The sequence below is a fragment of the Platalea leucorodia genome (assembly GCF_965183815.1).
Source record: "Platalea leucorodia genome assembly, chromosome: 3".
Classification (NCBI taxonomy): Eukaryota; Metazoa; Chordata; class Aves; order Pelecaniformes; family Threskiornithidae; genus Platalea; species Platalea leucorodia.
Genome location: NC_138825.1, coordinates 25134832 through 25146193, shown reverse-complemented (window position 1 = coordinate 25146193; position 11362 = coordinate 25134832). Strand labels below are relative to the sequence as shown.

Here is an 11362-nt window from a genome sequence, read left to right as displayed (position 1 = left end):
ATGATCCACAGCCTCAAACCCTCTCCAACTTAAGTTTTTCTTTTAAAAGCTGATGGGTTGAAGTAGGGAGCGTCAGTCTTCCTTCCAAATACAAGAAAAGAAATATCCCTTCCCACTCTCTTATCCAATACTTTAACAGTCAGAGGACTCCCTGAGGACATACAAGAGAAAGTTCAATTTCCTTCTCTGCCTGATACCACACCCGAACATTTTTTATTTCCTATTATATGCTCCCGGAAAGGAAAAGACAACTCAGCAGACATCCGAAAGCAGGGTCTTCTTAAACCCAATGAGAAACCCAAGCTACAGCCAGACTACGAAGCATACAGAAAGCGTGAAGGTCTGGGGCTTGGTGACACATTCAGCTGCTTTTTAATTTTCCCTTCCCCTTAGGCTGTAAGGCAAAACACACTGCAGAAGCATCTGTACTAACATATTCGGAACACATCACAGAAGTATTTGTAGGCTCCCTGCCCAACCTTAACACACTGTGCTGGTTAGCCAAGTAGCCCAAGAAGCCTAACATGGCTGTGTTTCTCTGGGATACTGATAGGGCTTCGTGATAGCAAAGTCATTTCTCCAAAATACTTCACTGCCTGGCAAAGGTATCTTCACAGCTTTGGTTAATATGACTAGAGGAATGAAACTTGAATTTCCAGGGTATGCAAGTGAGGAAGTTGGCACGTAACTTCAAGCAGTTTATTCCTAGACTAGTCACGTAACTCTCACAGCATTTTCAAAACAGAATTTTTGAGCATGCTTCATCTCTATCTATGTGTCCTTGCAGGAAAACATTATGTTTAAATAGGATGTGGATCCTCAGAGTGGGTTTTCAATCTCTAGGCAAATTTCACCTACAATGAATTAAAATATTGGGCTTGTTATTTGCTTATTCCTCTCCTTGTTTGAGTGTAGGAATTAATCATAAAGCCTACCCTCACAACTTTAAACCACAATTTTATTACTTCCTCTGCTAACCACACTATCATTTATTTCCTCCTCAGTTTTCCTTCACTTGCTGTGATAGATTTCTTCCTCAAATTGCACTGCGGGCTCAAGATTTGTCGCATGTACTATTTTTTCCCTTTCATCGGTGCAGAATTTGATTAACGGGGATGGGCTGCAACCCAGGCTTTAAACTCCACGGTGCCACGGCTGCCTTCCCGTTCAGTTTTCAAGGAATTTTCTGCTTCTGTGCCTCTCTTGCAGGGCACTGCCATTCACCGCAGGCGTGAGCTCCCCCAGCCCGGGGTCCCTGCGGGCGGAGGGAGATGCAAGGCCCGAGGGGCCTCGCTAGCGGTGGCTTTATTTTACACTGGGGTCGCTGGTGCCTGATAGCGGCATAGGCGGCTCCCCCCTTCCTTTGAGAACACACAAGACAACAATTCCGGCTTCTTGGCTCTTTCTCCTCCAGGCGTGACGCCGCACCCGGGGCGGGCGGGTTCCCGGCGGCGGCCTCGCTGCACAGGCCGGGCCGGGGCAGGCCAGGCCGGCGCCCGCGGCGGCGAGAGGGCCCATCCGCGCCGCTCCGCCCCGCTCACCTGCCCGGCCCGGCCCCGCCCGCCGCCTGGCGGAGGGCCCCCAGCCCGGCAGCAGCCCAGCGCACCCGGCCCCTTCCGGGCCGGCCCTGCCCCGGGGGGCGTTGGCCTACTCCCCCCGCCGCCGCCGCCGCCGCGGGGGGGTTCCCGCCTCTTCGCAGCCGGCCCCGTTCCGCGAAGGGTTCGAGGCGTTTTGGCCCGCGCCGGGCCCCCTCCTCCAGGTGCTGTCGCGTTGCCATGGCATTTTCCGCTCGGACCGGGGAGGCGGCGCGGCCTGGCCGGGCCTGAGCGGCGGGGAGCCCGCGGCGCCGCAGCCTGGCCGGACGCTGACCCTGCCCTGGCCGCCGGCGGCCGCAGAGGGCTGCGCGGGGCCGCTGGCCGATCCCCCGCCTCCTCCTTCCCCGCCGCCGCCGCCTTCGCCTTGCCCCGCCGCTGCTTCCCTCGACCCCGAGGTTCCGGCGGCGGCGGGAGGCGGCGGCGGGCGCCGGCTGGAGCAGGCGGCGGGGAAGATGGCGGGGAACGGCGGCGGCTTCGCTGGCGGCGGGAGCGGGGAGATCATCCAGCTCAACGTGGGCGGCACCAGGTGAGCGAGGGTGCGGGGGCGGAGGGGGACAGGCCCCGGGCCCTGCCGGCGGCCCGCTGTGGTGGGCCAGCGTGTACGGGAGCGGGCGTGGGAGCGAGGGGGAGCGCCGAGGGGGGCGGCGGGGAGCCGTGCTCCGTGCGGCCGGCCCCTGCCGGGGGTCTGCCCGAAGGGAGGCGCTGCCCGGCCGTGCCGGGTGGTGGCCGGCCCGGCGGCTGCTCCGTCCCGAGAGGGCGGCGGTACCGACTCGCCTGGGACCTGTCCGCCGGGGCCCCGTGGTCTGGCCGCGGCGCTGCAGGCGTGGTGCTGCCTCCGGCAGGGCCTGGGTAGAGCTCCAGCCAGCATGTTGCAGGGGAGCTGAGGCAGGGGCACCCGGGGGCGGAGGCGGGAAGTGTTGGCAGCCCTGCGTGCCGTCTCCCTGCGATCTCTGGGGTTTCTGGGTACGCACCCCAGTAATGCGTCTCACGGACTCTCTGGGTATACTGCTTCTTCAGGAGTAGGGGACGGAGAGCTGTGCTTTGCCAAAAGATCCGTAGGCTTCTAGTGATCAGTCTGTCTAGCAGCCTCAGAGGCTAAGGTATTAAAAAGGTTAATAGGATACTGCTGATATCAGGCAGAACAAAGAATTGTATTGTATTCGAATGTACGCTGGAAGTGTGGAAGCTGGCATATGTAGACATTTTGGCAGGCTGAGATAGAGAATAGCGGGGCAGCTGTGATCAAGAATCTGTGTGATAAATAGTGCAAATGTTCCTGTCAAAATGCTCAGGCATGAAATCATTCAGATTACCATAGCTAATAGGAACTGAAGTAACGCGTCTTCCTGAGTCTGCGCACAATGTGAAAGCAGCTATAAATCGTAGGAACTACTACTACTACGTTAAAAATTTTCTTGCGTTACCCAGAAGATTAACTTGTTCTTATAACTAAGTTGTATGTTGCAGCCTTTCTTAAAGAAGGGTGCCATAAAAATCGATGCAGAATTCCTTTGTTATAATAAGATGTTAAGAATCTGGTTCAGCCCAGAGAAGCTACTTGTAACTTGCATAGGCAAAAGTCGCCTATGCCATAATGATGCTTTCAGGATAACATTGATGTTGGCTTGGACCAGATTTCATGTTACACTGAATAAGGTTCTTCAGCAAACTCGGTCTCTGAAATTATAGGCCAGTTTATCTTTTAGGTTTTTATTACCAGTGGAATCACAAAGATGCTTCAATCTGATAATTTTAAATAGATCTTACTTATTCAGTGCCTCTGCAGAGAACAGAGAATTGTGTACAGGACATGAATCAGGGAAGAAATACACATCTTCAGAGGGCTTGCCTACACAGAGAAGTGTGAAGAATAAGACAAACTAACAGTTGTATGTATTTCATTTCTAGTTGAAGGTCTAGATTCTAGTCAACAGATATCATTTGGATGTAAGGAGTAGGAAATGCATGCATGGACATTTCCCTTTTAATAGGGAGATAAGGTGCAATAGTACCTCTGTGTAAGAGGTTTTGGTCTTTTGCAAGCTCAATTTCCCTTGTAGTACTCATATTCTTTGAAAAATATACCTGAGCCAGGTTTTTCAGCTTGCAAAGGCAGGTGACTCAAAGCTGACAGCGGAGTGGATGATGTGGACAGCAAATGGGGGAGCGTGAGACACTATACACGGTTCTTCCACTTCATTAGTTCCTGTTACCCTTACTACAAACTTGAAACTCTTAAGTTTTGTTTGTAGAGTTGTATGAGAAGAGGAATCTAGTGCTCTTCTCTGTCTCTGACAGCAGTTATACTTCGGAGCATCTAGTAGAGAGACCCCAGCTTTCCATGTTCTGACACGAGGTTCCCACTGCTCCCTGGGACTGCCAGAGCTTCTCTGTTGTGTGCGGTTGCTCCAACAGTTCCTGGTCTCAGCTTTTGTGGATTCTTTTGCTGGGAGCACAAGCCTCTTGCAGGTTAACATTCACAGAAATTACCGTAACAAATTTAGTGAATTCTCTTGACGCTTTATCTCCCTCTGGTTATAAGATAACCCTACAAGTGCAATAAACTATGAAAATGGCTGTTTTATAACTGACAGTGTGTTTCCAGTTGCCTATATTTTCTTTAAAATTACTGTAGGCTGCTACCTGCTTGAGAGTATTTGAGGATATTGCACGGGGTTTGCCTCATTTTCCTCATACGATGTCTATCTGACCACTGCATACTAGCTGCATGGAGCTGCAGATACACTTACACATGTAAACATTGCTAGCTAAGCTTCTTTCTGCATCCTGGAAAAGAGGACTCTGTCTTCTTGTTTACATAGATTAATGTGTATGTATTAAACATTCTAAAGTATACGTTAGTATGAGGTATTGCTTACTAAACTGGTACCATAGTGTTAAATCACAGACAGAAAATCCTTGTGCTAAACCCACTATTAAGATTGCAAGGAGATGAATGTGGAATCAGTTGATGGCTCTTTTTCGTGTCCTCCTTACTGTGTGCCTTGTTCTTCTGGAACATCTAGTCCCAAACGTTTTGCTGCTAAGCTCTTTAACTGACTTAGGCAATGCTAGAGTGGAACCCAGCTGGTCAAAACACCAGCAGAACTTCAATCTTGACACCTCTGAATAGTTGGCTGTCACTCATGTGCCTAAATGCAAACATGCCCCCAGGTCAGAAATTGTGCTGTAGTGTACTGAGGAGATAGTACCATTGAGTCCTCAAACATCAAACATCTGTTCAAAGATCCTGAATGTCTTTATGGTCTCATCAGACTTCTTCATTGCTTCGGAATTAATTTAGCATTTATCATTCAGTGTTGTAGAAAATGCCAGTTAGCTGTGGTTCTACTGCTTTTTCCATATCTTTCTACCTATTCACACCTTCCTGGGAAATCATAAGTCCTCTGTTTTTTTTTTTCTTTTCTTTTTTTCTAAAAACACAAAAATAACTGAAAGTTGTAAAGTATTTCAAGTATTGGACAATAAAAGTCTTTAGCTTGTGAAGACCTGTAAAAGGGCTAGCTGGTGATGCTGCATCTATCCCCATAGTTACAAGCAGTGTCTAGATTAATCTTGGATAAAATTAATGTAACTCATTGTTTTCTGTTGTGGACATACTATAATATAGTTAAATCAATCATCCCTTACTCTTAAAGTAGAGAAAGGTAGTGATCTGTATTACTGATGATAAAAGCTGTGCAAAACTGCCAATATACTTAGAAGTCACTTTCCATTTAAGTGGCAAACTGCTTTGATTGTCCTTAATTTTTTTTTTTTTTTTTTTTTTTTTAGAAAAGGCTTTGTGCATGTTTGTGCTTAGAACGCTGATACTGTAGATTTTCTATTAAGAACAGATTTGTCATTGTTATGCTTGCAGTGAGCAGCTACACAATCCACGTTTTATGGAGGACGGTAGTTCAATACAGCCTTAGTGTTTCTGCCTCTTAGGGGGTATAAAGTAATGCTTTTTGTTTACATCTTTTTTCTCCAAAACTGGAAAATACAAGAGGTGAAAACTAGATAAATTATGATTAAGTACTTTTATTCCAAAAATATTTTGGAGTAAATTCCTGTAGTATATGGAAAGTTTTCATGGAATTTTACTTTTGCATTTCCTTTTTTGATTCCCATTAATGAAGAGGTCACCAAAGGATTCTTAGCCATGGTACTAGCAAGAGGATCTGTACAGTCAGAGAGCTGCTGTGGAGCATGAGCTCATTGTCCAAGCTGCCAGTGCAGTTGGCTTCCTTCATGTTAAATCAAAACCAGAAGAAGTATAAAAGAGTTCATAGCTATTTATTATGTAAAATACTGTCTGGCATCGTAAGTAATACTATAATTTGTATTATTTCATAATATCATTCAGAGTAAATACTTTCTTAACTGTTATTATTATTGGGCCCCCCTAAGAGGGCCCAAATAGCAAAATGGCAAATAATTAAAGTTACTGTAAAATATTAACTTGAAGCTCATTGTGGTCTTTTGCAGTGCACAATGTAGCACCCCCTGAGTCCTAAGTAAAAGTAACATTCAGTTAATGACAAGTGTAGCACACTATTGATAAACTTACATTTTAGTGGCTGCTTGTGTGTGTGTGTTTTTTTTTTTGTTGTTGTTTTGGGTTTGGGTTTTTTTGTTTTTTGTTTGTTTTTGCAAGCATTAATGTTGACTAAGTATGAGAACCAGAAAATGTAGGATGTTTGGGACGGTGTGTTACAAACATATAAAGAGTGACACTTTTGGGGTCTCTGGACAGTCCTGCTTCATGCTTAAGGACAATCTGTGCAAAGAATCTGCAACCTCTTTGACTTTGTGCAGGCATTTAAATGACCTCAAACTTCCCAAACCCATTCGATATCAGCTTTGTAGGACAAGTGGAAGTATTTTGATAAAGCAGATTTCCTTCCAATTTTACAGCTGATTCTAAACTTGTAACTTTGGTTTCCTAGGTTCAGCACTTCAAGACAAACGCTGATGTGGATTCCAGACTCCTTTTTTTCCAGGTATTTGTAATATCTCATCACATTAAACAAAGACAAATTAGCAGTCATTAAAAAAAAAAAAAAAATGTTCTCAGTTTTTACTTTTATGCCATGAATAGTGTCTTTATTCCTTAATGCTTTTTCCCTATCTGCAGCAATGGGACAGATTAATTTGAAATAAGCTGTTAGCCAAAAGGCATCTTCTATCTTGAGTGATGCTATGGCAGCTTATATGTGTTGAAGAGTTGTCACTTTTTAGATGGAGTGTTGTGGAAATAAGGCTACAAGTCTGCAGGAAAGGGAGATGTCACTGACTTTATTACTATATTGCCACTTGTGATCATATTGTGATCATTGCCTTTAATGTTTCTTGAATTATTGCTGTACCTTGAGTTTAGTCAAAGTTTTGAGGGTTTTAACTTGTGGTACAGGAGCTGTTGGATTATTGAACATCCTTCTGCTAACTTTTACTGTTTCTGTAGGTTGTGCTGCTTACTGTTTGTACCCTAGTAATTTTGTGCTGTAGTTGCTGTACCTCTACCACCATGGTTAATCCCAAACACATAAAAGAAAACCTAAAGGCTGGCAGATTTGCTTCCTTACATTTAATTTTTGTACTCTAGACTTCTTTCCCAATAGAAGCCTGGCACCTGACATAGACAGGCAGCATTACCTGCTCCTGTTTTACTGAAATGTTCAGATAAATGGGATGCCAGGGAAATGTCACCTTCTTTGAGGCATGGAAGGAAAGGCACAAGGAGGAAGTCCCTTGCTACTCCCCAGTCTCTCAACACTAATCTGAGGAGGTTGTTCTGAAAGTCATCCAGTAGTGGAAAATCTCAGAGGTAATTGTCATCCAGACTCAGATGGCATCTTGAAATAAAACTATTGACATTAGTTAGTTTGCTTCGTATCTGTAAAACAAGATTTTGGTGGTGTTGTGTTTTGTACTGATCTGGAGCAAAAGTACTTTGATCTGATGGGAGAGAAACTTTTAAGTAAAATGGTGTAAAAACTTATCCACCCCATTCTTGCCCAGTAAGTCCTTGCAGAATGGATTGTTTACTCTTCCTTTTTACTTCAGCAGCTTTTACTGATTTACTAGATTGTAACAAACTATGCAGCCCTCTGGGTGCCTGGGAAGACTTTTCCATCCTTTCAGGCTAGGCCTTGTGTCTGTTTTCTTTGGGAATCTGAAGGTCCTTATGATGCAGCTCTTAGCCTTTCCTTAGGTGTGCGTGCACTGCTCCTTTGTTCAGGAGAGATACGTCACCCTCACTAGCATTCTGCCTTGCCTAGGCTGTTTTCCTTGCTCAGCTATACAGTTTTACCAAAATACAACACAACTAGATCAAACTGACTGAGAGTGTTGCTATTTCGTATTTGTGTTAGTACCTTTCTGGGGGACATCTAATGAAGATTTCCTGTGTTTCAGTTTGCTGAGTGGAAGAATTTCAACGCTGAAGGATGAAACTGGTGCTGTGAGTAATAAACCTACTGATAAATTGTTAATTTAATGTTATGCTTTCCGTTAGGTTCTCTCCTAAAGAATATTCACTGTGTGTGCTAATGGGAGTTACGCTGCCCAAGTCAGCTGTGCTTAAAAGCATGGAAAACAAATGGCCAACTGAATTAAAAACACTCACATTCCTGGGCTTTTAAAAACTTGTTTTGGCTTTTGCTCGTATTTTCTCTGTCACTATTGTATTACATAACCCCTAATAGCAGTGTTGCAGAAGCCTACATTTAACATGCTGACAGCACTATCTCCGCTTCAGAGTGCGTGAGGAGTAACGTTCATTTGGATTTGACCTTTTGTTCATGTTTTGTCACTTATTTCAATGGGAGGAAAATATGGGACTTTGAAATAATTCCAAAATGTCACCATGTATTTTCCTTTTCTTTTGTTAGATTCGATACAAAATACACTATCCTCTTTCTTAGAGTCTCAAAGCCTAGTTGCAATACTGTTCATGCTATTGAGTGGGAGAATGACTGGGAGTATTTAATTTAGTTATGTCTAGTGATGTTTTAAAGATTTTAGGACAGAATAAAGGTCTCACAGATGTAACTACTTGAATGTCATGGCACCGGTCTGGTCTCCAAACTTTCATGAAAATTGGTGACATCTCTGGATTTCTTTATTCTCATCTTCATTCCAAGACATTAAATGAGACTGGAACAATGTGCATATTTTTGTCGTCATTCTGCATTGTACAGACAATGCAGAGACAGAGACTCTACTTCTTCTTAAACAGAAAGAACTGCTAATTGCTGTATTGCAGAGGGAGGGGTAATTTTCATTAGATAGTATTGCATATGTAGTTGAGTGGTCCTGACATGGAAATGTAGCTTTTGTTGGCCAATGTATATATAGCAAAATGGCCATTTCAGTCTGTGTATATGATATTCTTAAATGGGAAACTATAGTTACAGCAATGTTGTTGAGTGAGAGTAAGGTACACAAGTACTTTGCTAAAAGCATAGAGGTAGTTGTAATGGTAATTGACTTTGTTAAAAAAAAGTCTAAACTTATCTTGATAATATTACATTTCCTGCATTCTGAACACATGATAGAAAGTGAGAATACCCATTGACCTTTGTGGAGACGCCAGAACTTAAAGAACAAGTTTATTAAGTGCCATCTATTTGCAGCAGTGTTTGTATATATGTCTTTTAAGAATGCTGAATGGTATGGATGTTGAATGGTAGTAGAATAATGAGAGCAAAGGGATGGTCCAAAAACTTTGGGTTATGTTTGTCTGCTGACTGCCTCATCTTCAACTCCTCTTTCCCATGCTTAGCATAAAAAAGCATTTTAGTTAACGGTTGCTCCATAATAATGCTAAAGGTACAGCAATTTTTCTTTGCAGATATTTATTGATCGAGATCCAGCAGCTTTTGCACCCATTTTAAATTTTCTTCGCACGAAGGAGTTAGACTTACGGTAAGAAGTTCTAATTATTTCAAGTGAAAATTAATTTGATCAGATGCATTAGAAAACTTTTTCAAATGAGCATTGTTCAGTTTTACTCAGCTAGTTGGGTGCCTAGTATATGACTCAGCTCCCTGGTAGATTTGGGGCCATGCCTAGAGTATATGTATGGAGTGGTGGAGGCAGAAATGGTAGCATTATATTTTGTTAGTAGACTCTTGTTATTTAAACCACTTCTGGCAATGTAGTTCTTTATTGTTTCTGTATCCTTATTTTAATGAAAGAGAATTAATATTAAGATCACTTTGAAATCTCAAACATCAACATGTTGAATGCATTTGGTGGTAATTCTGTAAACAGGTAGCTGGACGTTCAAGTTGTGTAATATCTAGTTATATGCAAGTGTTTATATTCAAGGTATTGACTTGCTCTGTTCTTGTGGTTTTTATTGTTTTTTTTGTTTTGTTTTTTCTTTTTCTAGGGGAGTGAGTATTAATGTTCTCAGGCATGAAGCTGAATTCTATGGAATCACTCCTTTAGGTAATGTCTTTTTTTTTTTTTTTTTTTTTTTAAATATGAGGTCATCTCACATTTATTACTGTCATAATGACCCACTTACAAGTCCTGGGCAGTTGTGACCCTGAAGATTTTCAAACTTACTGATACAGAAGGTTATCTGAAATAATGTAATGTTTCCTGGGAAGTGAAAGCTATGGTCATATCTGTTTTTCGTCCTTAGTGAGAAGATTGCTACTATGTGAAGAACTGGAACGCTCGTCTTGTGGCAGTGTCCTTTTTCATGGCTACCTGCCTCCTCCAGGTATTTTTGTGTTCATGGTCTGATGTTGCTTGCTGTCACTTATTGCTTTAGTTTGTGGGGGCGATTGGCCAAGGCAGTTACTCTAGCTGTCAGACTGCCCAGAGAAGGCTTTCCTATGGAAAGATTAAGATGAATGGTTGAATCGAACATCATTCTGATTCAAAACCAAGGCTTTTATCTGTATGCTGTATGAAATGGCGTATTTAGAGTACTGGGCAGTGGAGGGGGGTGGCATGTTAATACTAAGCAGGCTGTGTTTGGTAGTAAAGTAGAGGTTCTTCAGGTACGTTTCAGTTAAATGTTACCAGCATGGAGTGCTTTCTTCTTTAGGAAGGTAGAGTTACTTTAGGTGCCCTATGTCTAGATGGCAAATCAGCACAACTGAGCTTTCCTTAACAATGTGAGTACTTGTTAGGTTTTTTCTTCTCTGTAGAGATGAACACAGGTCATGTGTTAACCTGAAGTCAAGGGGATATCTAGTCAATTGTTGACAAGTTTTCTGAAAATTGTTCCTTAATTGTGAATGTCAACATAGAGAGCAAAAACATTTTTGGTTTCAGTGTTATGATATTGCCTAATTCTTATAGCAGATGAATTAGACTTTAGATCAAAATGTACAAGTATTAATCATGTATTTTGAAAGTGAATGAATATCTATTGTATAGCTAAAGTTTATGGAGTGGGACAAAACATCTCTTTTCTTTTATAGGCATTCCCAACCGTAAAATAAATAATACTGCTGGGCCACCAGCTGATGTTAGAACTGGTCAAAACTGCTCCGAGAGTGAGGTTCATGGAGGTGGTGTCCAACCTACGCTTGCTGGTACTGGGGAAAGTACAGTCAGGCTAGGTGAGGAATGTCAGTTTTAAAACCAAAACAAATTGCAAAGGTGATTGTCACTGGGAAATAAAAACTGAGTGACTATTTCTGGTTTCAGGCTGTTATTCTGTGTTTGCCTGATCTTAAATTGCTGAACACTTACTTAAACACTACTCCCTATACAATATTTAAGGCTCACTGCTGCAC

The 11362-nt window shown here is 43.0% G+C and overlaps 1 protein-coding gene across 1 annotated transcript in view; it reads left to right on the top strand.

Moving 5' to 3' along the window:
* Window positions 1-2047: 2047 nt before the first annotated feature.
* The window catches only part of KCTD3 (potassium channel tetramerization domain containing 3), a gene marked incomplete at its 5' end in the record, with an annotated part of 28149 nt that continues 18834 nt past the window's right edge, over window positions 2048-11362 (top strand). The window contains 7 exons of the mRNA XM_082305427.1: window positions 2048-2121; window positions 6548-6601; window positions 8016-8061; window positions 9454-9527; window positions 9997-10055; window positions 10255-10335; window positions 11045-11185. Coding sequence (XP_082161553.1) covers window positions 2048-2121; window positions 6548-6601; window positions 8016-8061; window positions 9454-9527; window positions 9997-10055; window positions 10255-10335; window positions 11045-11185 — 529 coding nt within the window. The remainder of the gene's footprint in view (window positions 2122-6547; window positions 6602-8015; window positions 8062-9453; window positions 9528-9996; window positions 10056-10254; window positions 10336-11044; window positions 11186-11362) is intronic.